The 25,781-nt window shown below is 40.1% G+C and overlaps 1 protein-coding gene across 1 annotated transcript; it reads right to left on the bottom strand.

The window, feature by feature from the left end:
- LOC148866864 (cysteine-rich receptor-like protein kinase 10) lies at positions 1-25,781 on the bottom strand. The gene is made up of 9 exons (XM_088976436.1): positions 25,641-25,781; positions 16,560-16,936; positions 15,016-15,089; positions 2,302-2,421; positions 2,003-2,199; positions 1,696-1,906; positions 1,304-1,541; positions 416-566; positions 1-306 (listed from the first exon to the last, which is right to left on the bottom strand). The coding sequence occupies exons 1-9, from the start codon at positions 25,779-25,781 to the stop codon at positions 1-3; spliced, it is 1,815 nt and encodes a 604-aa protein (XP_088832562.1).

Raw genomic sequence — 25,781 nt, 5'->3', positions numbered from 1 at the left:
TCATCGTGGTGAAACACTAGAAATTGTTACCTCATTGCTACAACTCCTGTAACTTGTTGAAGACTCAGCTGATCTAACCAGAACTTGTCCAACAGAAAATGCAGGCTGTGTAGGTTTTGGAAGGACTATTGAATCAGTTGCCAACATAACAACAACTGAGGACATGCTTGGTCTGTCTGCAGCATGTTCTTGAACACACAATAATCCTATATGAATGCATTTATGCACTTCAGTTGTCACAGATGACTTCTCTAGTAATGGGTCCATCAACTCCAATCCTTTGTCATCACACCACAGTCTCCATGCCTATACTTAAAAAAAAAAACAATGCACCAAATTAAAGGTTAATATAAAAATTATTTTTCTTGACTTGTTCCTCCATGAAAGCATGGGAAGCAAACTAAGAGGAACATACATATGCAAGAAGGCTGAGACCGTGTTCTGAGAGATGGAAGCAGCTGTTCCTTTTCCCACTTACTATCTCTAGCAGGAGAACTCCAAAGCTGAAAACATCAGATTTTGTGGAAAACAGACCTTCCATGGCATACTCAGGGGCCATGTATCCACTGATACAATAATCACATTAAGGAAAAGAATTCAATTAGGTTTAATTCCTTTCATATGTGTCAATCAAACTAGCTAGAAAGGAAAGGATAAAATTAAGAAACCAGTGTGGAAAAAATGGGTATGCTAAAATGGATGAATGAAAAAACTAGAAATGATAGAATCAAGAATGAAGGCATTCAAAAGAACCTAGGATCCAATAAGGTTGGAACAACTTTTCCTAAGGCTTTCAATGTGTTGAATTAAGTCAATCAATTATGATAGCTTATATCAAACGCAATTAAAAATTGAAAACAGTAAGTTTGAATGGAAAGAAAAACTCTTTTTATTTTTTATTTTTAAATTTTTAAATTTCTTAGTAACCGAAATCAGTGTTTCAAAAACCGACCCGAAACCAGAACCACTTTGGGCACCAGTTTCCAGATCAGTGGTTCGACTGTCTGGTTCGAACAAATAGCCCATTCTGATTTAAAAAATAATTTAAGTAAAAAAATGGCCAAAAAGCATTGTCTATGTTGAGGGGTTGATGATTCCACTGCTGGGGTTAGCGAATCATTGACCAAGTCAATGGTTTTTGGCACAAGAACAGTTTTAGGGTGAAAAGGAACCGATTGCCTGAACGGTTCTCGAGTCAATTGGTCTGAGTCATTTGACCGTCGGATCCGATTTTCAAAACCATGACAGAAATTGAAAACATATACACGAGTTACCTAACTAAGAGACAAGGGTATTGGCTTACTATGTTCCGACGATTCTATTTGTGTTAGCTTGGTTTTGGTTTCCTCCAAAAATCCTTGCCATTCCAAAGTCAGATATCTTTGGGTTCATCTCATGATCCAACAAAACATTACTAGCTTTTAAGTCCCTGTGAATGATTTTGAGTCGAGAGTCTTCATGAAGATACAGTAAGCCCCTTGCAACTCCACATATAATATGTAGCCGGCTTTTCCAATCAAGTTGTGCTCCTCTGGTTGGATCTAAGCATCACGAAAAAAACGAATTAAAACTGCATTTGTTAATTATAAGATGGTATATTCATGCAGGTTGTTGAATACAGATAATTTCTAACTTGCTGGGTGCGGGCTATATAAACCACTACAAAACCAAAGAATTAATGAACTGATTAATCACCAAAGAGAAAGTTGTCGAGGCTAGCATTAGGCATGTACTCATAAACTAGCAGCTTCTCCTCATCATTTATGCAGTACCCCAAAAGTCTCACAAGATTCTTGTGTTGTAATTTGGCAATTAAAGTAACTTCATTTTTGAACTCTTCTAATCCTTGCCCAGAATTCCTTGATAGTCTCTTTACTGCAATTTCCTTTCCATCTCCTAACACACCCTGCATTAAAATTACATTAACTGAATAAACAATCTCCTAACCAGTTACGTGCACACAATCATAATTCCAATTAATAAATATTATTATTTAATTTACCCTATATACCGGGCCAAACCCACCTTCCCCAAGCTTATTTATATTGGAAAAGTTGTCTGTAGCAACCCTTATAGTATTTAAAGGGATTGAAGGGAAGTCCTCATGAGATTTATCTCCTTCTACATTCCAAAGTTCAGACATGGTTCCCGACTGCAACTGAAGTAGTATTGAATCTCCTTGGCTATGTTCTTCCTTTCCTGCGTGGACAAATAAGATTTCATATGTAACAATTGGTATTTTAAAAATGTATATAGCGAGAGTTACGACTTACGAGTTGAAATCCTTTGTACGTTAATTACCTTCTACTTTTCTAGGCTTCCAACAAATGCAGTAGTAGATAAAGGAACTCGCTAAAACAGCCACTGAGATTGCCGTCACACTAGCGATGATGATAATCCTTGATGTTTTGCTCCCATTTCCTGCTTGTTTTTTTTTTTTTCAAAACATCAATCCTAGTGCATTATGAAGAACGTGATGGACAGATTAATTAAAATAATGTCAAAGACCTATATATGTATATAATATAGGTTTTTATTTAAGGCAAATGCAGAGGGTTCATGCTTTTGTCTTGTGTTGATTACTCCCTGAGTCCCCACATTCTAACAATTCAGAAAATACTGAAGTTTCCAGTATTTTAATGTTAAGGGCAAGTAGAAATGTTTTGTGGTCAATCCAGTATTTTAATGCTAAGGGCAAGTAGAAAGTTTAGGATATAAGTTTCCTAATCGGTTCAGCAAATTAGGGGAGCTCCCTAGACAATTCCACTAATTTCTGCCACATAGAGGAGCCCTATCTCAACTAGACCATCCACCATATAGGGAAAAAAATTGGCTTCTACCCGATGGGAGAGGACATATATTGTTCAACCAAAAGGCTTGTTCACGTTCATTTTAGGGTTTAGAGGTTTTAAAATTTAGGGTTTAGAGGTTTAGGGATAGGATTTAAGGGTTTAAGAATTTAGAGTTTAGATATGAAAAAATGGCCTTGGAATTTCAGCATATCCACATTTTCTGGGGAGGGGGAGGGGGGGGGGGCGGGGGGGTGATGCTTTCCAAACCGAGGTAGACGTGCAATCAAGGTGAAGTCCCCCCAATTTGGACAAGCTGAGGTAGGACAAAATGGTGCATTGAGTAGAAGATGCAACCAAAGTGTGGTTAGAGGTCCTAGAGGATGAAGTCTTTAGGGAAAGAACTCTAACGCTCAAGTTAGTAAGAGGTAAAAGGGTGACTGGCCAAGAAGGGTTGAGGAAGCAAGTGTCGTAGTGAACTTGGTCACATAATCACATTCCTTGTGGCGTTCGAGGGAGGAGACTACATACTGAGGTCTTCGGATGATCCTATGTTTCTTGGTGGGGATGCTTATTAGTGAAGTGGGGACATTGCATGCCATGCTCTTGTTCAAGGTTTTTGCCTACAAGTATGCTTGCCAACTCCGATGCATGATGTATTGGCTTACTAATGCAGTCGAAGAGGTTGGGTGGCCCTGGGACACAACAATAGCCACATGGCAGCTCGACCAGCTACTGTACGACCCTAACACTAGTTCCCAGTTTCAAAGTCGATAAGAGAGATGTTTTGCCGAGGTGAAGAAGACGAGTTATCGTGGTGTTCAATTGAGGAACTTAGTACTTTTTTTGGGTTTGTCAAAGTGTGGTTGGATCAGATCAGGGAACCATAACGTCGGTTCGAAAAATTCAAAATTTGAACATTGATCGTATGGTTTGACGGTTGTTTCATTTTGTATTCCTGAGCTTACATGCGTTCAGAGCTTAGAGATGGATCTGGATCGTTGGATGAATTCACTCTTGACCATTGGATAATTTTATATATAAAGCAAGGGGCAAACCATTTAATTTTGTCATTTGAGTGTTCCCTCCAGAGTTCGAGTGGTCCTCAGCTAGTCTTCATCCTTGTCTGGTGCTTCTACGCACTCATTCTTTAGTAAGATGTCTTCGTCCTTGTTTTCCTCTTCTTTTACTTCTTTGATGTCTTTTGGTTTTAGTTACTCTAGCTTGAGGGATGAGTTCTAGTTGAGGCCTCAACATGAGGCCACTGGAGTCGTTCCTGATACTAACACCAATGAGGCCAAGGTTGAAGAGGAGGCGGAGTTCGTTAAAGAGTCCGCTCTGCTGAGGCTGAGTGGGCCAAAGCTCAGGAGATTGAGGGGCCAAGGTCGAGGAAGAGATCGATCAAGCTGAAGTGGAAATTCTAGAGGAGGAGCCAGAGGTTCCCTTGAGGTTTAGGGAGTGCTTTGCCATGGATTCCTGTAAGTTAGTAGCCTTAAACATGCAAAGGATCAGAAAGCATATGACATCTTACTTGAGTTTGAAGGCAGATTCACCTCGGTTTGACGAGCTCTGCATGTAGGAAGAGAGCTTGGTGGCCAGATTGAAGTTCCTCTTAGATAGCGGCCTGGTGACTATATTGAGGTGGCACCACGTCCTTCTCGTCCAGTTGATGCCGAACCCCTTTGGGTATTTGGTTGGGCTCCTTTGTTTCTGTATCATTCATGACTCCCCAAGATTTAGAAGGATACTTCTAGTGACACAAGTGGGGCATTGGAGAGCTTGGCCATCCACGAGGCTATAGCAGCAAGTCTTCATTTTGTATCGATTATTTCTTTTAACTTCAAGAGCTCAGTTTGACACCTTTCTTCTATAGGCTATTTATGTCGTCACACAACTAGTCAACTGCACATGCACCCTTTGCAGGTTCGCTGAGTAGAGGGAGGGGAGAACATAGCACCGAAGGCCGAGCTGGTTGAGGTGAAGAAGGCAGTGGAGGACAAGGAGGAAGAGCCGAAGATGCTACAAATCCACCTCCACAATATGAAGGGGAAGATGAAGGAGGCTGAGGTGAGGGTGGCTTGAGCAAAGGAAGAGGCTATGATTGAGTTCAAGTTGTTTGACAACTATAAGGCCAAGTTGAATGACGTCACCACTTACTCCTTCTATATGGTTTTCACACGCTAAAAGAGGAGGATTGGGCGTCGTTCCTAGAGATCACCCACATGATAGAGGAGCTTGGCCATTGGGACTAAGGGGCACCCAACGAGCGAGCCAAGGAGGGAAGAGTTGAGGCTATCGACCGAGTGGACACCTAGAAGAGTTTTGACGACCCCTTGGCTAAGCAATAATATCCGCCATGGTCCTTAGGCATTGTCTTCATCAGCCTTTTTTGTTAGTTTCCTTGTATTGTTTCTCTTATTTTTTTTGTTCCACCTTGTACAACTTGTTTCTCTTCCAGTTCTTCATCTTCTTCCCCTAGTTTGAACAACTGTCTAGAACGTGAACTCGGTGTTCGAGTGACCAAGGTCTTTTCCTCAACACAATGAAGTCTCAATGGCTTCCTTGGGTTCGCTCTGAATTGTCAATTTAAAATGTAGCTTCGGTGTTTAGGTAGCCAAGGTCTTTAACTTAAATTGAGTTGTCCATTCGAAGCATGGCCTTGGTCTTTGGATTATTGATGTCTCAGATATTATTGCTTAGGTTATTTTCAAGTCAGGCTGGCCGAGGTAGCTTTGATCTCTCATGATGATTGGGGTGCTTGATGGTGCCTGATTACATAGGATCCAAATGGAGGTTCCTCAATGGGCTAGTCGTAGTCTTTAGTCAGCTCCCCCTTGGTTCTAATCTAGGGAATTCATCATGGGTCCTTGACCCCATAGGTCCATCCAAATGCCATGGGGTGGTCCTTATTGGACATCCCCTTTCCATGGGTGGCAGGGACATCGTTCCCATTGTGCCCAACCCAAGCTGGGCTAAGTGTTAGGCCTCGACTATTGCTGATCGACCAGGTTAAGGCATATGATACTCTGTGTGTGTAGAAGTAACATGGAATGTGGTGTCCAGTGTGTGCAATGTAGCACTGTGGTGTTCGTCATTTGTTCTCTTGTGCAAAAAAAAAAATCTTTATTTCTTAATAGGGGATTACAAGGATTTTGGTAGCCATTCATCTTGGCACCATTCACTAATAGTACATCCTTAAATTACCGGAGTTCCAACTTTGTGGTATCGAGTTGCCATCAAGGTCTTCCAACTCGTAAGAGCTTGGTCCCAATAATTTTCTAATTTTGTATGGTCCTTCCCAATTTGATCCAAACTTGCCTATGCCAGGCTCTGGCACAATGACTTTGCGGAGGATGAGCTCTCTTGCCTTAAATTGCTTGTGGTGGACCTGAGCATCATAACATTTGTTCATTCATTGCTGGTAAGCCACCATTTTGAGCTATGCTCAATCTCTGGCTTCTACTAGGAGGTCAAACTCTACTCGGAGGTCCTCATTGTAGATCTCGGCCCAGAGTGTAGGGGATCTAATTTTCACTAGGATCACTACTTATGCTTTGAATGCAAGATTGAGTCCTTCCAATCGCTATCTTTGGTGTGGTCTAGTAAGCTCAATGGATGATAGGAACCTCTTCTACCCACCTACCTTTCGATCTATGTAGCAGGGTGCAACTGTGGTGGTGCTTTTGAGCTTGTCACATTACTCCTCGAACCTTTTGTTTGTGAACTGAGTGCCATTGTTGGTGATCAACACCTTGGGAATGCTAAAGTAGTAGATGATGGATCTCCACAAGAAACCTTGGGCATTCTGGGCTATGATGTGTGATAGAGGCTTGACTTTGACTCACTTGGTGAAGTAGCCCATAACTATGAGGAGGAATTTCTTCTGCCTGACTACAGGAGGGAAAGAACCAAGGATGTCCATGCCCCATTAAGCAAAAGGACAAGGAATGTTGATCGGTGTCAAGGGAACCCTTGGTCGGTGGTGTAGATTAGAGAGTCTAATAGTGGTCGACTGGTCGTACATTTTTAGGAGTTGTGCAACATCTTGCTTCATGATCAACCAAAAGTACCCTTGTGGGAGAGCTTTGTGTGTGAGCATCCAAGCACCATGGTGGTCATTATAGATTCCTTCATGAATTTCCCTAAGTATGTACTCAACTTCATCTAGGGGGAGACACTTCCGATAGAGAAAGATGTGCAATCTCTGGTAGAGGTACCCTTTGATGATGCAATACCAAGATGCTTTATGTGTTGGCTTCTTGACTTTGGCTCGATCTTGTGGGAGAGTGGATTCTTGCAAATACTGAAATATGGGATCTATCTAGAATGGCTGCAAGTACATTGGAGCCTGAGATGAGCTGGCAAGCTTGAACAAGGCATTGGCTTGAACATTCTTGGCATGTGGTATCTATTGTTTGGAGAAGTGCTCGAATGGAGAAACGAGCTCTTGAACCTTCTTTAGGTAGCTAGTCTTGCTAGGCTCCTGGGCTTTGAATTTTTTGTTGACTTGATTTATCATAAGCTGGGAGAATTGAACACATCTTGTGTCGACCTCCTGTGTAAGATGTAGTCCGACTATGAGAGCTTCACTTTTAGCTTTGTTTTTGGAGGCCTTGAAGTTAAACTTGGGAGCATATTTGAGGATGGTGATGTCCAGTTCAAGGAGTAGGAGACTGACACCACTTCCTTGTTGGTTGGAGGATTCGTCAATCTGGAGGGTCTATGCCAAAGTTGAGGTCAAACTCATTGAGTTCTATGCTCCACCTTATTAGAAGACTTGAGGTCTTTGACTTCTATAGCATTTATCTAAGGGGTTGATTTGTGAGGACATAGATGAGCACCTTGCTGGTATAATAGATCGGCCATTAAACTATGCCTTTTTTTACCAAAACTGACTTGTCCAATTCATCGCCAGCGAAGAGGTATAGCAATAAATGGTCTCCTGGGCTCAACTTCCTTAGTAGGGGAAACAAACTTAGGTACTGCTTCAACTACTAGCAGGCTTATTCACATTCCATGGTCCTCTAGAAATCTTTCACTTTTTTTAGTGCTTTGATGAGCAAAAGGTGGTGGTCTATAGACTTCAACATGAATCTACTATGTGCGACGATCTGCCTTGTGAGGTGTTGCACTTTCTTGTGCATTAGGGGAGATTAGATATCCTGGATGGCTTAGATCTTTTCAGGGGTGGCCTCGATCTCCATTTGGGTCACCATGAATCCCAAGAACTTTCCTAAATTGACATCGAAGGTGCACTTGGTTGGTTTCAACTTCATCCTATACTACTGAAGGAGGTCAAAGACTTCTTTAAGGTGGGCCAAATGCTACTCAGCCTTCGTGCTTTTTATTAGCATGCCATCAATGTACACTTTTACATTCTGACCTAACTGCTCTTTGAAAATGTGGTTTACCAGCCTTTGGTAGGTCACATTGGCATTTTGATTGTGTTGCTTTTTGAAAGTGTGGTTCACCAGCTTTTGGTAGGTTGCACTAGCATTTTTTAGGCTGAAGGGTATGACCTTGTAGCAATAGAGGCCTCAGTCAGTGATGAAGGTGGTCACCTCTTGGTTGTTGAGGTGCATCCTTATCTGATTATAGCCTGAGAAGGCACCCATGAAACTAAGTAGTTCATGGCCTACTATGGCATCGACGAATTGGTCTCTCCTTGATAGTGGGAAACTGTCTTTGGGATAGGCCCGATTGAGGTTGGTGAAGTTGACGCAAATCCTCCATTTCCTATTGTCCTTCTTCACTATCACCACATTCGTAAGGTAGTCTGGATAGGTCATTTCTCCAGTGAAGCCTATGTCGAGGTAGGGGTGCAAATGGATTGGATCATGATCTGATCTAGTTTTATTTTGTTGGATTCAAATAGCACTATTTTGGATCGAATAATCAGATCTGATGAAAAATCAAATTAGATTCGAATCACCCCTATTTAATTTGAAAGGATTTGATCCTATATATTTTATTTATTTATTTACAAATATGTTATTTATATTGCAATTTTATAAATTTTTATATTATTTTTTATAAAAACATGTAAATATATAAAGAAAATATTTAAAAAATACATGTATTTTTTTCTTTATTTAAATTGTTATCTTTTCTTTTCCTTTTAACATTTGTTTTAAAAATTAAACTGATAATTTTTTTTTAAATTAAATTAGATGTAATCAGATTTGGATATCTAGCATCCTAGTTGAATTCGAATCAATATTAATGAGATCCGATTAGATCTTTGGATTGAATTAGATTGGATTTGCAGTTTATCGGATCAAATTTGAATATACCCTAATTTGAATCCTATCCAATGCATTTGCATCCCTACATCAAGGATTTTGTTAACCTCCTTGTTTATTTGCTACCACTTTTCTGAGGCAAAGCTCCTCTTCTTCTGTCGTATAGGTCGGTGTTGAGTCGATGGGTTATCACCAAGGTTCAAAATATTGATACATGCCAATATGTTGAATGGGGTGTATCATCTTGTATCTTGGATCACTTTTATTTTTTTAGTTTTTTTTCTCAACCTGGTTTAGAGGGGTCAGCTTAAGGGCTTGTCTAACCCCTGAACCAAGTTAGACCCTGAAACACACAATGTAGGAGTGTATAGGAAGGCCACCGATACAGTACACATTGAGTGATATGTCTCGATACATATCAAAATTTTGGACCTTGGTTATGACTTAGAGGTTAATTCTGAACATGTTTGTTGCAAGCAAGCAAAGACATCAACGTTAGACTTCAAAAACTAGATGATGTTACTTCAAGGACCATCCTCGAATTGGGAGCCCACTAGGATAGTCTTCTTTGAATCACCATTGAAGAGAGTTACCTGAGTCAAACCCTCGATGGGTTGGCTGTATTTTGTGCTGAGCTTATTCTAGAGGTCTAGGCCATCAACGGAAAAAGCTTCCTGAGAGGTGGCTTTTCCCATATAGGTTGCTACGTAGCACTGTCATGTGGTGCATTGATTTCCTCGGGCCATGCCAATGCAACGGTTGTTAGGGAACTTCACTACTAAGTGGTAGGTGGAGATTGAGGTGTGAAGTGCATTAAGCGTTGGGTGGCCGAGGATGATGTTGTATGGCGACTGGACTTTTACCACCAAGAAGTCCAAGTTAAGTGTGCTCTTTTGGGAGTCGTCTCCTAGTATCATGATCTTCTCCTCTGGTATTAATGAGTCACTAGAGAATCCGATTAGAAGGTGTTCATTAGTCGTAGTTGATCACATCCAATTTTCATTTTCAAGAGGCCTCTTCGAAGAAGACATCAGTCAAGCTACCTATGTCCACGATCACTCGACATACTTCAAAGTTAGCGATGTTCACTTTTATCACCAAGGTATCATCGTGTGACATATGGACTCTTTTGAGATCATCCTCAGGGAACGTGATGGGTGTGTTGACCTTGGGCTTCTTTGGCATTCGGTTTTCTACCTGATTAAGATGGGTATAGGCCTTTCGAGCTGAGGAGCTTTCCCCTTTCGAAGTCGTTCTACTAGAGATGATGACTATGACTCTAGTTGAGGAAGGTTCGTAGTCTCTAGGTGTGTTAACATGACCAATGTTCTCTTTCTAGGGTTCTTGAGGGTTGTCTACAGACCCTTGAGATATCAACGCGACCAAGGTGTCTGCAACTCTCCTTGTCATGGTTGTAATCTCTATGGAATTTACAATACTTGTCTTGGCTTTTCTTGTTTCCTTGTGACTTCATCTTATCTGGCCATCAGACAAAGTGGCAATCATGCAATTGCATTAGCACTTTAGTCCATGTTGCATTGAAGGGCATGAAGGCCCTAAAAGTTGGAGGTGGAGTCCTCCTCGCTGGTGGTTTGACCTCTTTTTAGTGTGGTCAGATTGGACATTATCCTAAGCTTTGTGTTTCAGGTAGGGGTGGATTCGAGCATATCTGAGCTGAATAGCTAGCTATTCGAGCTTGGCTCGCCAAGGTAGTACAAGGCTCGAGCTCAGCTCGAGTCAAAAGCTCATAAGCTTGAGCTCGACTTGAGAAAAATGTTTTATAAAAATAAAAACATTATATATACAAATATTTTTTATTTGATATTTAAAAAATTAAGAACTATAATAATTAGTAATTATTATATATAAAAATAAAAATATTATATATATAAAATTTTTATTATATATATTATTTTCTATGGTTTTATATTTTATTATATGTTTGTATGTATGTACGTATGTATGTATGTATGTATGTATGTATGTATGTATGTATGTATGTATGCATGTATGTATGTATGTATGTATGTGTGTGTGTATGTATGAATGCATTTATGCATGTATGTAGTTATTCGAGCAGTCTTGCGAGCCTCACGAGCTAAACTTTATTAGGCTCGAGCTTGGATCGATTAATGAATGATCCTGTAAATTGGGCTCAAGCTCGACTTGAAGCTCGATTGAAACCAAGCCGAGCCGAGCTTGCGTAGCTCGTAAGAGCTTGACTCATGGCCACCCCTAGTTTCTGGTTGTGTTGGTTCTCCTCATCTTCCTGGCATTGATGTACTTGTGCCTACGCCAAGAGTTCGGACGTGCCCAAGGGGCTTTCTTCTACAATGAAAAATAGAAGTTCGAGAGGCGCAGATTGTGCATTAGGGTAACCATTACTATGGATTTATCCAGGTTTTAGACCTAAATGACTCGGAATTGAACCTTGCCAAGAACTTTCTCATGGACTTCTCATCTTTCTTCTTGAACTGGTCCCATGTGCTTATGGGCTGGGGTTGTAGTGTGGAATACCACTATCGAGTTGCACCTTGTAGGGTAGAGGTGAAGGCATTGCACATTAAAGTTTTCATGGTCCTGTGCAGAAGCATTGTGGTCTTGAACCCTTCCAAATGGTTTTTTTTGGGTTTGTGGTGTAGTTTTATTTCTTAGATTGAGTGGTTATCACCTGATAGGGGGAAGCTTATCCATGATTTCTTGTTTGAAGGCAATCTCCCTACTGGAGCATGTTCTAGAGGAGGGTGTGTGGTGGTTGAAGTGACTTCTCTTGAGCTTGTTCATACACTCACACATGTCCTTGATTTCACTACTGATGTCGTTGCACTTGGGTTGCTATGGTGGTGCATGGTGGTCCTTGACTGAGCTTTATTCGGTGTGTGAGCATTGCTATTGCTATTGTTGTAGTTGCACCTAGGGTCCGAGGTGCTCCTTGTTAGGGATGTGGGTGCCAGAATACTGGGATTCTTGGGAATGAGCATTCTAGGCTCAGTTTTAGGCATGAGACCCAAACCTCCAAGACTACTAAGGTCACTCACGTTCAACCCTTGGCTCTATAGGGCTGTTGCTAGTATACCCCTAGGATGCCCTATTGTCTACATCATGGTGATGGAGCCGATCAACCTATCTTTGCAGGATGTTGAATTCTTCGTTAGTGGTAGGTTTTGGCTATTGAGCTTCGTAGGGAGGTTAGGTGCCTTTGGAATTGGATCCCCTGGATGGGGACTAAGTGCCAAAGTGGTCAAAAGTATTCTTTGGAGGCATGTTCACTAATACACAGAGAAAAGAAACCAGGGGCTTTTCGTATTGGTTGCCACATACAATGCCAATCTAATTCTATCCAAACCAGGTGGACACACAACAAGTGATGTCCTTCCAACTTGGATGAGCCAAGGTAGAAGGACGAAGTGGTGCACCAAGCAGAACCTGCAACCAAAGCACAGTTAGAGGTCCTGAAGATGAGGTCCCTAGGGAAGGTAGTTCGACGCTTGAGTTAGTAAGAAGTGAATGGGTCGGCTGAGTCAAGCTATAGATGACGAGTAGACCTATTCCTAGGTTGAGTAGCCTGACAAGTCAACCCATCTTGACCTGATCTAAGTTAGGCTAGGATAGGATTTCAAGCTTGTGGGCTCGGGCTCAGGCCAAAAACATTAGGCCGACCTTTTTTTGGCTAAGGCCCTAGCTTTCTCAAAAAAGCTTAGCCCATGCCCAAGGCCGACTTGATAATATATTATATAATAAAAATATATTTTATACAACAAAAATATATACATAATATATTTTTTCTTTATTATTTTTCTCTTTTTTCAAGTAATAGTGAGATCTTTCATTATTATTTTTTTAGGTTTTGAGGTCTTTTAATATAGATAAAATAGTTTTTAGTTGAATAGAAAAAGGAAAAACATATTTTTTCCAAATTTTTGGTTGGGCTCAGGCTTGGGCTCAGACTATCCCAACATACCCAGGTTTTGACCCTCTCTAAGGATCTCACTGATTGACATATCAAAGGCAGCCCAATCCGACACCTAGTGTAGTATCATAGTCGAGTCTAGGGATCAGGTGTAACATTCTAGTTTTGCCCATCTATCTTCAATGCCTAGGGCAATACTGGAATTATGGTCCGGTTCAGGGTTTCAAGAAAACCCACACTGCATGTACCTTAGGTCTCACCCTGGCAGCTGAGACAAGTTACCCCAACCAACTTGGCGGCACATCAGTGTCAGCCTTGGCAAGATAAATCTCCCCAAATCTATCCAACGACTGTGAAGATTCTAAATTAACACAAGTCTCAGATGTGTCCAGTTTAAGGGTATTACACAAAAACACACCATAATAACATGTATAAGATATGTACTTTATTCATTTACATTAAATGTCATAATGTACATCATTCTGATTGGAACTAAGGGCATATACTGTCTAACAAGTCGGGGTTTATAGAGGAATAAAACCGATGGTAACAAATCATGAAACTTAGTTGTGGAGGTTTTATGTTTCCCATGTTGTTAATGAGTTGTTCTTGAATAAATCTCTCTTCATTATCAATGTAGAGGTTGTTGCTCTTAACCTTTTTGAAGTGTGTCCATTTCTCCTTCAGTGACTGTTATTTGGAGTTGGAGACTTGGTCACAGTGTTTGGGTTGCAAAAGGATAGCTGTCAACACTTAATTTTTGCTCGGTCCCCTCTCCAGACCACTTCTTGTATTCCAAATGCTTGATCAAAGCTCACTATTTTCTTTAGAATGTACCAAAAACCTTAATAAACCAAATTTTGGCTTAAATACCCTTAAATCTACTATTAAATCTGTAAGATTCCCTTTCGACAGTCATGATTGTGCCACATCACCACACATGCCACACAATCAGACTCCATCACATGAAATAAAACCTTTAGACAACCAATCACACCAAATTTCAGCCCAAAATTCCTTAATTTCATTATTCATCCATCAAAGTTCCATTTTGACGAATATGATAGTACTTCACTTTTTGAGCCTAAATCCTATGATTCATGCATCCCTTACACAATCAAACCCCCCAAAGAAGCCTCATAATTTAAATCCATGCCACTCTACCAAGTTTCGACCTAAACTTTCCTTATTTACCCATTCATCAAACCAAGATTCCATTTTAAACCACCCAATTAACCAAAATACCCTCTACCTAGATTCTCATGTTTCCAACACCTTTAAAGCCATTAGCTATTTCCATTGGATTCTAAATATTGTAGGATGCCCATCAACTAATTTTTAGACCAAAAATGCCCATTTTGCCCTTCATACAAAAATATTTTAAATCAACTAGTCTTGTTGCCCACTACTCTAAAAACCAAAACCTTCATCAACCTCTTGATTGACCATCCATCAAATTTTAGACCAAAAAATCTCCATTTTACCTTTCGTATAAGAAGACTCGAAATAGGGATGGCAATTTTCCCCATTTCCTCGAGCCCCATGGGGATTCGCCCTGGATGGGGATTATTTTCCCCCCACGGGCATAGGAATGAGGATATTTTCATCCTTGTTGGTGGAGATGAGGCGGGGGCGGGGAGAGCATTCCCAGCCTTGCGGGGACCCCAATCCTCGTCCTATGGGACCCCCGCTAATATATGTATATATGTACACATACATTTATATATGTATCTATTTATACATGCGTCTACATAGTAATGTTTTTAAAAATATTATGGATGAATATGTTTGAATCTTTTCTAATATGATTGTAATTTTTAATTATTTTATTTTTATTTTTTAAATAAAATAAAAAGCAAAATCAAATTGGTTAACTTTATAAAAATCACGGGGAGTGGAGATTCTCGTGGAGATGGGAATCCCCGGGGATGGGGTAACCTTGTTCCTGTTAGCGGGGACGGGGATGGGGACAAGGATGGTGATTTTCGTGGGGATGGGGATGGAGAGGCTCTCCGTCCCCGCCCCACCCCGTTGCCATTCATAATTCCAAATCAACCACTTTTGTTGCCCCTACTCTCAAAGTCATAGATCTTCGTCATGACACCACTTCCAAGGCCTCCAAACCCCACCATAACCTTCATCAACATCCTGATTGACCACCCATCAAATTTCAGACCAAAAAATACCATTTTACTGCTCATATAAAAAGATTCCAAATCAACTATCCTTATTGGCCATTGCAACAAACCTTTTAAGACTTCTAAACCTCACCAATAACATCCTTAACCTCTTGATCGTCCACCGATCAAAATTTGGACCAAAAAATTCCCATTTTACCCCTTACATAAAAAAGATTTTAAATCAAGCACTCTTGTTAGTTGCAATTATCCAAATTCAAGATTTTCATCGCGACATGCCAATTAGAATCCAAATCCATTAAGGATGTTGGATATCCAAATTGGATTCGATCCGGTTTAATATATAGAAATTTAATAAATTATTGAAAGGAAAAAAATATTACTATTTATATAAATAAAAACAAAAAGTACAAGTATTTTCAGCTATTTTCATCATATATATACTTGTTTTTTTATAAAAAATAAACAATATAAAAAATTACAAAAATACAATATAAAAATATTTATAAATAAATAAATAACATATATATTGGACATGATAGAAATCGATCCGATCTGAGGGTCCATTTGGTTTGTAGTCGCAATCGGAATTGAAATCCTCTGGAATTGGAATCCGAATGGTCCATTCCCATAGTCTGTTTAGTTCAAACAGAAATGAGAATGAAAATTAAAATTGGCAAGAATGAGATTTCATTCCTAAGGGAGGGACAAGGAATGACCATTCCCTCAAATGGAAGAATGCCATTCTAGTAAGAATAGAAATAGGATTCCGATTCCGCCCAACCAAATAGTTGGATTCTGATTCTGATTCCAGACCCCTATTCGTATTCCTTTAACTAAACGGGGCCTAATTTTTAATATATCCGAATCCAATAAAATAGATTAATTGGATTTCGAATCGGATGGGATATTATCACAATCTGATCCGTTTGCACTCCTATACACCAATCCACGATAATGAGTCTAAATAGGTGTAATATATACTTATATAGGCAATCAACATGGTCCATTATGTCATTTTGGTCGGCTATATTACGATATTTCAAAAAGTCATTTCAATAAAATTTATCTTCTCTTATGCTGCAATCAAATATGCAAACCTCCTAAAGACTAAAATTTTGTTGAAACAAGATTGAGATGGATGTAACAAATTATGTATAACAATCTTTAATTTCATCTTATTTTTCAAATAAAAAATATATTTTAAAAAATACACAATTGTTTTCAAGAATATATTCAAAAAATACGAGAGGCACGTACCCTTCAGCTAATAATTATAGAAAAAGGAACAAAAAGTTTTCTGCATAAAAGTCGTAGTTAGTTTATATATATCATCTCACCTCCTTTAGTGGTCTGATTAGGCGGCTCAGGAATTCGTTCGCCTACAGCCGCCGGCGCTTCTGGTGTTAAGGCTTTCCGTGGCCGGTAGAAAGGATAGCTCTCGTACCTTAAATTGCAACTTGGAGCAAGAACACGCTACCCTCGCTTTCGTTTAACCTCGTCGTCTATCTGGGTCAATAATGCATTCAAACACTTATCACATCCATCGCTACGAAGATCTCTACTGCACTGTACAAGACCGTATCCTATCTCACTCGGCTGCGGCTTATAATCGTCAGCTTCAAAGAATCGAGATGACTTGGATGCTATTTTCACCAATCCGTTTATCAAATATTCAGCACTGATGTCGGGTTTTTCTAGTTCGGATCGATTTGGGGTGTTATACATAAAGAATCCCGGTGACATTTCAACTTCGCCAAAGAAGCTTCTGTTTGAGTACCTTAGCATGCAGTGGTCGTACCATATAATAGCCTCTTTCTGGTAGGTACAAAGTTGTATGATGTTTTCAGTTGTGAGCTTGACGCAATTCCGGCAATATTAAGGTTTAACATCGCCTCTGCAGAGGGAGAGACCATAGATGCTATCGGCACCCTGGCCGGATTTAGCAGTATAGAACCCGCCATCATTGACTGTAGCGTTAGAGGATAATGAAGAAAGTAGATCTAGTTTGTTGGTATGATATGTGCTATTGATTGTGTTGTTGCTTCCAATGCAGAAATGATACAGCGGGGACTCGTTTTGGCCGGAGCTGATTTCCATTTTCTGCATTGGCTTGTAGTGTAATTAACCCTTCATTAAATTTGAGTACAATGTCTGAGTGGGTCCCTACTTGTCCATTTTTTAGGTTGAATGGTTCTTTCAGGAAAATACTAGAATAAAATAAAATTTGATTACAGATTTGATGGAAAAAAATAACAATTTTTGTCAGTAGCAGTCAGACAAAGGCAAGAATAACCATTGTAGAACATTTCAACCATTGACAAAAATAACTCGCTACTCTATATTCAAGATATCGTTTTCTCTTTACACAATTGGCCAAACCACTCATAAATGAAGGCCAAATGAATTGCTAAAATAATACAGTGCAAGGGTCAATATTATGGAGGACCATCTATTATCTTGGATCAAAAGGTTGTATGGGTTTATAAAAAAATACAGAAGTTAGAATAAGAATTTGTTTAGAAGGGTTTGAGAAACAAAGTTTTGTAGGAAGGATGGGGGAGAAAGAAAGAATTGTATCCACTTGACTTATCGACCCATAGGGTTACATGTACATTTATACAAAGATTAAAGTAATGAGAATAAAAAATAAAAATAAAAAAGGAAAGAGAAGAATAAAGCAATTGCCTATTCACAATATCTCTTAAACTAAGAATTGCCTCTCTTGGAGATTTCCAATATTGGATTGAAGTTTCCTGTTCCATATCGATCAATCTATATCGTTCCTCAATACGCCCCCTTAAGTGAAAATGGACTAGAAGCACATGAAGCTTGGACCTCAAGAAATCAAATTGATGAGAGGAGATAGGTTTAGTAAATACATCTACAACTTGACCTTCAATGAGAATATACTTCATAGTGAGAGAATTTTAAAGAATTAGATCTCTCAAAAAATGAAAGTCCACTTCGATGTGCTTAGTATGATCATGAAAAATTAGATGAGTGGCAAGATATGTTGCACCAACATTATCACAATAGAAAACAAGAGAAGAACCCTGAGTAACCCTTAAATCATGTAGTAGATATTGCAACCAAAGCAATTCAGTAGTGGTATTTGCCAATGATCAAAATTTGGCTTTAGTGCTTGAATGAGCAATAATAGGCTATTTCCAGGCACTCCATGAGATTAAGCGAGAGACAAAAAAGATAACATGACTACCAGTGGAGTGATGATCATCAAAGCATCCAACCTAGTTAGGATTAGAGTAAGCCGCAAGGGAACCAAAAGATTGTGCATCAAACAATAAACCCTAATAAAGCATACCCTTAAGATAATGAAAAATGGGCTTTACAAGTGGTCAATGTGCATCGGTGGGAGCTTGAAGAAATTGATTTGCCTTATTAATAGCAAAGGCCACATCAGGCCTAGTCAAGGTGACATATTGTGACACTCCAACAACACTATAGTATTGTGTAGGATCAAGTAGAGGCTATGAAGTAGACACCATAGGAGTTTAGAATGGCTTCAATGTTGTGAGATTGGTCTTCTACGAGATATCAAGAATATAGCACCGTTAGGAAAGAAATAACTTGGTGTTGTCACAATGGGCTTCTACACCATGAAAGTAGTGAAGAAAACCAAGATCTTTAAGAGAAAAACTGTAAGATAGTTCTATAGCAAGTTAGGACACATGTGAAGCAAAAGATTTAGTAATAATAATATCATCAACAAAGACTAAATTATAGAGATAAATTTTAGTCTTGTGATAGATAAAGAAAGAAGGGTCACACTATGAATTCTTGAAGCCAAGACCATGCAACTGGCCATTCAACCTAGAGAAATAAGCATATGGAGCATGTTGAATCCCATAGAGAGCTTTATTTAATTTTCACACATAATTAGGACAAGTTTGATCCTAACCACATGATGTAGCAAGAGAGAGAACCGTATAAATAGTGTTCGGTTTGATAATCAAACTGAAAGTGTTAGTAAAATCAATAATAGGAATCTAAGAAAACCCTTGGGCAACGAACCTTGCTTTATGGCTCTCAATCAAACCATTATGTTTCCTTTTGATTTTATATATTTATTTAGAACCAACAACATTCATAGTTGGATTGTAAGGAACTAATTTCCACGTACTATTTTGGAGAAGAGAATGAAACTCTAAAGCCATATTTGAATGCCAATGAGGAGATTTAGCAACTTGAGAATAAGAGAAAGGTTTCACTTCACTAAGACTATTATCAGCAAAGAGTACTGTTGGAATAGGATAGCGTGTAGTAGTATAGCACATTGAGAATGAGAGGTCATTGAACAAATACTCATGGAGTGAGTCCACTCAAATGGTGGAGGAACTACAAGTGTCGTGTCAAGGACATCTTGCACCAGCCTTGTGTGCAAAAGAGGGGCCTATTAAGAATCATTATAAGAGCCAAAATCATGAATAGGAGATGCAAAAGAATCAATTGGAACAGAGATATCATCATGTTGTTGTTAGACAGTTTTGTATGCCCTTAGCTTCAATCAAAATTGATGTACTTTATGAGTTTATTGTAAATGATTAAAAGTACATATTTGATTCATGTTCCCTTGGTATGTTTCTGTGTATTACCCTTAAACTGGACACTTATTGAGACTCGTGTTAGTTTTGAATGTTCACAGCCAGTGAGTCGGTCTGGGGAGACCTATCCTGACAAGGCTGACACTGTGGTGCCACCAAGTCGGTTGGGGTGGCTTGTCTCAGCTACCGGGGTGAGACCCTAGGCACATACAGTGTGGGATTAATTGAATCTTTGAACTGGACCAGATTTCCAGTATTGCCCTGGACCTTGGAGATTGATGGGCAAAACTGGAAAGTTACACCCGACCCCTAGACTCGATTATGATACTGCACTAGGTGTCGGATCGGGCTGTCTTTGATGTACTAATCAGTGAGATCCTTAGCGGGGGTCAAAACCTGGGTATGTTGGGACAATCCGAGAATTCATCTGAGTGGGTGATCATAGTGACAGGATCAGCCCCTTTGTCGGACAAAGGTAATGATCGGGGATGCACTCTCACTATTGGAAACCAAGACTGCTGGCAGCCGATTTCAACCGTTGAAATTTGTTTTACAAAATATATTTTATATGAGATATAAAAGTATATATATTATGGTTTCTAAAATGTTTGCAAAAGGTTTTAATTCCCGGGATCCATATAAGGGGAGAGTGCAACACTGTTCCTTGTAGCCGAGGGAGAGGTCCTCTCTTGTCAGGCAGTGTATGATCATTATGGGCTGAGAGGTTAAGTGTAAGACCATTGAGGTTAATACCTGATGGGCTAATCTTGCATCTGCCCACAGTCCCTGGGTGTTACAAGGTGGCTTGGCCCAGGGACCACTTAGGGTAAGTGTTGGGCCCATAGAGCCCATTTGATGGGTTTCAGGGGGTGCACTGTCTTTAACAGTGTATTCGACCAGGCCTTGTAACAGAGGCTGGGCCGAACCCATGTGGCTGATGTGTAGATCAATGCTTGGGTCCCACGCCATACAAGGAAGCCCAACTAGGCAGCAGATAGGAAGGTTAAGTGAGCACATAAGCTTAATGGGCCTAAAGCCCATTTCGAACTGGGCTATTAATTTAGTTAATTAAAGGGGCAAATTCTGAGATGGATTAGCAGTTAGGATAGGGTCTTGATCCTATCCACTCAGAGAGTCCAGATCCGAATGTGATTCAGATCTAGAAACCTCCTAATAAGATTAGGATAAAGCTAATCTAATCTGTAGATAAGATAAGGGTTTATCCTTATCACTAGAAGAGAAGGCTGATCCAAATATGATTTGGATAAGCACCTCCTAATGGGATTAGGAGCTGATCTTTTCAAGTTAACAAAAGGAAGGAGGGGGCGGCAGCCTTGAGAGAGAACAAGAAACACATCAGATCCTCTTTAGTGCTGAAATCAAGAAGAGAGAATTCTGCACCCTGCGAATACTCTCTTGCCGCCTCCCTGCTCTTGCCGCTCTGTTTGCCAGTTCGATCTCCAACAGTGGGAGAAGTCAAGATTGGATCTTGACATCAATTCTTTGAGAAAGGATTGAAAAGGAAGCTGTGCTCACGTTCCATCCTGCTGTTTCTTGCGAAGGACAGAGTTCTTGGGGAAGAACACTGCTGATTCTGCTCCATCCTGCACTGCGCCATCTTCAGTGGGAGCAGTCTTTGGATCCTTCCTTGGGCGTGAACACCTTCGTTGGGGGATATTGCTTCTCCGTATCAGGTATCATTCTCTCCCATTCCTTTTGGTTCAGATCTGGTTCAGTTTAAGGTTCAAGATTTATCCTTGAAAATATGATTTTCTAAATAGGGAATGTGATTCCCAGTTGAAGGGAGAGAAAAATTTTTGAAATTCGCCCCTTATTCCGCAATCTTTGGGCGTCCATGTGATGGATCTCTCATTCCCTTCAGTTGTGAGGTTGGATTCACAAGATATTAGGAGGAAGTGATTCTTCATGTGAAGAAACCACCCCTAGAACAAGTGGCGGAAACAACAACCTCTTCCCTCATAGATACAAATGACATTGAATCCTATGAAATACTTGGAAATTGATGTTCATCAAAGATGACATGATGTGATGTAGCTGGATTAAAACAGCGGAAGCCTTTATGTTTTGAATTGTAACCAACAAATATACAGGTAGTGGAATGATAGTCCATCTTATAATTGTTGTAAGGTCAAAGTAAAGGATAGAGAACACAACCAAACTTCATAATATAGAATAATCAAGAACATGGCCAAATAACTTCTTACATGGGGAGAGATTACCAAGTCTTGTGCAAGCAACCGATTAATAAGAAATATTGTTGTGTTTTTTACCTTAACATAGAAGGATTTGGTGAGAGAGGAGGATTCCAGTAGAGAGAGTGGACTCAATAACATGTTGGTCCTTTCTTTCAATAGTCACATTCTGTTCATGAATATTTGGGCAACTCACATGATGGACAATTCATTTACTATCTAAAAATTGAGATAAATAACGATATTCTCCACCTAATCACTTCAAAGCATTTTAATATGAATAGAAAATAAATTCTCAACATGTTTCTTAAATTTGAGAAAAATATCAAAAGCATTAGATTTTCTTTCAATAGGACAAGTCCATGAAAATTTTTAGTATACATTCATAAACTAAACATAATAATGAAATCCTTTATTGGACACAACTGTTGTAGGACCTTACACATAAAAAAGACCAACTCTAAAGAATAAGGAAGTCTGTATTTAGAAATAGCATTCTTAACAATTTTGAGAAATGCATGACCAAGGTGATGATGCTAGACTTTCAAAGAAGCTCCTTCTCCAACAAATATTACAACTACGTCCTACTTGGTAAAGTCCATGTTGGACTTTGATAGAGTCCATCTCTACTAGGTCCCCAGAGTATAATTCTACCCATATGATCATTAAATAAAAACAAATCCAAATGAAATTCAAATATGAAATCATTGTCTTTTGTGAATTTACTAACAAAAAGTAGATTCATTATCAAGGCAACATGATAAATATTTTTTAGGCAAATTGATGCTTACTGTAAACAAGAGAAAAAGAACAAATAATTTGTATAATCAAATTGACTTGCTCTATTGCCAATTTTAACTTGATCCATACCCAAATATTTAGACTTCTTTTGAAGTTTCTCAATATCTAGAGTAATATGATGTGTAGCAGCATTATTTGGATACCAGGATAGATTGAAGTTGGAAGTCAAACCATTATGAGATGTCATTCCACTATGAAATTTTGTAGAACCAGAGGTATTGCTATTATTTTCTCCTTGGTAGGGAGAGCATATCTCTTATAGCACTTTAGTGCCCCGTGTCCATGCTTATTGCACTTTTGGTAGATGATGAGGGTGCCTCTTCCTTTTCCTTGACCTCGTCCAAAGGGATCATTACTGATGAGGGACAAATCATTCGACTTCCTTGCTAGAGGACAGCTCGAACAAACAATGGTCGAGGTCGGGAGACTGATCTATAAGAAAATAGGATCAGAGTACCTAGGGTTTTTGACCCGGGCTGAGCACTTCAATGCTTAAGTTAGCCACGCTGGGTGGGGTTTCTAAGATAGTAATGAACATAGAAAGAAAGTGATAGCAAGAGAGCTGGCTTTGCACTTAACCACGCATACCTTATGAGGGCATGGAGGTGCCTTTTATAGGTCCTGGGGTCCAAGAGTCGTGTCCAAGATATCCAGGAGTGATAGGCCTTATCGGCCCATTATCTTCTGGGGACATTCTACGGTATTGGTGTTGATCCTCATCTAGTCACTTATAAAGCATGCAGGACTAGGGGTTATCCTTGCTAGGTGGATGAAACATTGCCATCTATTTTGGAACCAATAGGCATGCTAACCGAATAAGGACAACCACCATGTAGGTCAGTACCTCAGAGTTCGGTTGGCTAATTGAGTTGTTGGCTGCCCAAGTCGGGGAGGTCAAGATGGCATCCATTATTATCAGTTTGTTCTCTCGAGGTGATGTGCTTCGCTTTATTGTGAGGCAACCGTAGATCTTCCTTCGATTGAGATGTAGGTCGGGCTATTTGGCTTAGATCGTCCTAGCCTACGACCTATCCTCACGTGGCATCGAGGTGTCAATAAACGGTTTGGATTTCCCATGTGGCTTTTCATGGTTGGTTGGCTAGATCACCCCTCATCAATTTCCCCCACTCCTGAACCCGAGGTGTTAAACTTGACGAAGGGAGTAGTTTGGTTCGGGGTGATCATAGCCTGACACTTGATTTTGGTTCTTCATTGGGTTGTGGTTCAATATTGAACCAATTCGCCTAACTTGATCATCTAATAGTTTGCATCCTAAGCACATGCACTTTTTTCTATTAGTTTTCTACTTCAATAGTCAGTTTGGCTTACTCCAATTCACTTGTGCAAGAGACATGTTGGGAGTAAGCACCAAGCACCTTGGGGCTCTTCCAAGCCATGAAGAGGAGGAAGAGGAAGGTTGCCCACAATGAGGCTCCTTAAGTCATGACCGATGATCAGTTCAGGAAGGTAGCTACCAAGGCCATTGACCTCATCAAGGATGAATGGTAGGAGGGCATCAATATGGAATCCGGCGGCATCCAAGCTCCCGAGGAGAGTCTCCACTTTCTAGAGTCGACGGGACTGGCACTTTGAAAGTCGACTTTAGGGCGAGGTGCTCGATCCTAGATTCGAGGATGGCGCTAGAGATGAGCAAGGCTGTCATGGTGTTGGAGATGTGATGTATGTGGCGACCTGCCTAGGTCAACAGTAAGATACTTCGCTACCTCTTGGTGGTGAGTGCTTTTAAGACCTTAATTTCTATTGTGCATCCTTCCTTGCCTTCTAACTATCTTGGGATCTTTTTTTAGGCAAGATCCTTAACACATGCTCTAATGAGCCAAGCCAAATTGGGTTACCAGCAGTGCGAGGCCTTGACTAGGGACGTTGAAGACTCTTGAGGTCACTTGGAACAAGCTTCTACACTCGTTTTAGACCTAAACATTGAGTTGGCGCAAGAGAAAGCAAAGAAGGTTGATGAGCAGGCCAACGAGCTAGATTAAAAAGTGGTCGATCTTGTGGAGCGAAGGTCAAAGTTCTTTGAAGACATCCATGTTGCCAAGGTCAAAGGCGTCAAAGAGTATCGTGCCTCTCAACAATTTCATTAGGAGAGGGATGACTTTGGTGTTGCAGCCTTCTACCAGGGTTTCAAGTTGTGTCGTATGTTCGTGGTATCTTTGAGCTCAGAGTTTGACCCGGTGAAGTTGAGGAGCGCAGCCTACATTACCGAGATGATGGAGCAAGTTGAAAAGGAGCCCAATTCCGAGGAGGAAGAAGGAAGGGCAGCGAAGATGAGGAAGTTAGTGACAACGTCAAGGAGACAACTTGGGGGTGACGACATATCCTATAATGGCGAGTGATCATTTTCCTCTTTTCTTGGACCTCTCGTACATATGATGTATATCGAGCCTCCGAGCTTGGTTTTCAATTCCTGTTCCCCCCATATTTTTTTTTGTAGAAGTGATGCACTTTTTCCTTTTTGTTGAGTAATGAAAATTTACTTCTTTGCCCAATGTGCTGAAGTGTTCTTTTTCTTGCACCTTTAATTTCTCTAAGTCAAAACAATGTTGAGGTGCTTATAGCAAGTTGACATTTGATTTTAGTGAACCAAAGTTCATAGAGTGGGTCAGTTGGAGCTCGAGATCGCCGATCTATTACTTACAACACTTAATGAAAATTCATAAGTTTTAATTTAAGAGCTCGAAACTTCAAATGTAATACCTTTTAGGTTGTCAACGTTCCACGTATGGCGGCCTACCTCCCATTGAGAATTTCAAGCTCATAAGTCATAGGTCCTAGCACCTTAGTCACCTTGTAGGGACCTTCCCAATTAGGATTGAGCTTTCTTGAGCCTGGCTCAAGTACCATAACCTTCCTTAGCATGAGGTCACATGCTCGAAAGCAACACCTTTTGACTTTGGCATCGTGGTATCGAGCTAACCTCTACTGGTAGGCGGCAGCTCTATTATTAGCTAGGTAACTTACCTCTTCGGCCAAGTCAAGTTTGGTCCTCAACTCATCGTCATTCTCCTCCTCATTGTACATTTCTAACCGTGTTGGCACTTTGATATCAGTAGGGATAACAACCTCAGTTTTGAATGTTAGGTTAGACGGTGTTTCACCCAT

The sequence above is a fragment of the Nelumbo lutea genome, chromosome 3 (assembly GCF_056320005.1).
Source record: "Nelumbo lutea isolate HS-2025 chromosome 3, American lotus-T2T, whole genome shotgun sequence".
Taxonomy (NCBI): Eukaryota; Viridiplantae; Streptophyta; class Magnoliopsida; order Proteales; family Nelumbonaceae; genus Nelumbo; species Nelumbo lutea.
This window is presented reverse-complemented; position numbering and strand designations above follow the sequence as displayed.

Coding starts and splice junctions, on each gene's coding strand:
- LOC148866864 (XM_088976436.1), bottom strand. CDS start 25,781: ATGGGTGAAACACCGTCTAACCTAACATTCAAAACTGAGGTTGTTATC. Junction 15,090..16,559: donor GAGGTTAAACGAAAGCGAGG/GTAGCGTGTTCT, acceptor GTGGTCAATCAG/GATGTTGATGAAGGTTATGG. Junction 567..1,303: donor AATAGAATCGTCGGAACATA/GTAAGCCAATAC, acceptor TTATTGTATCAG/TGGATACATGGCCCCTGAGT.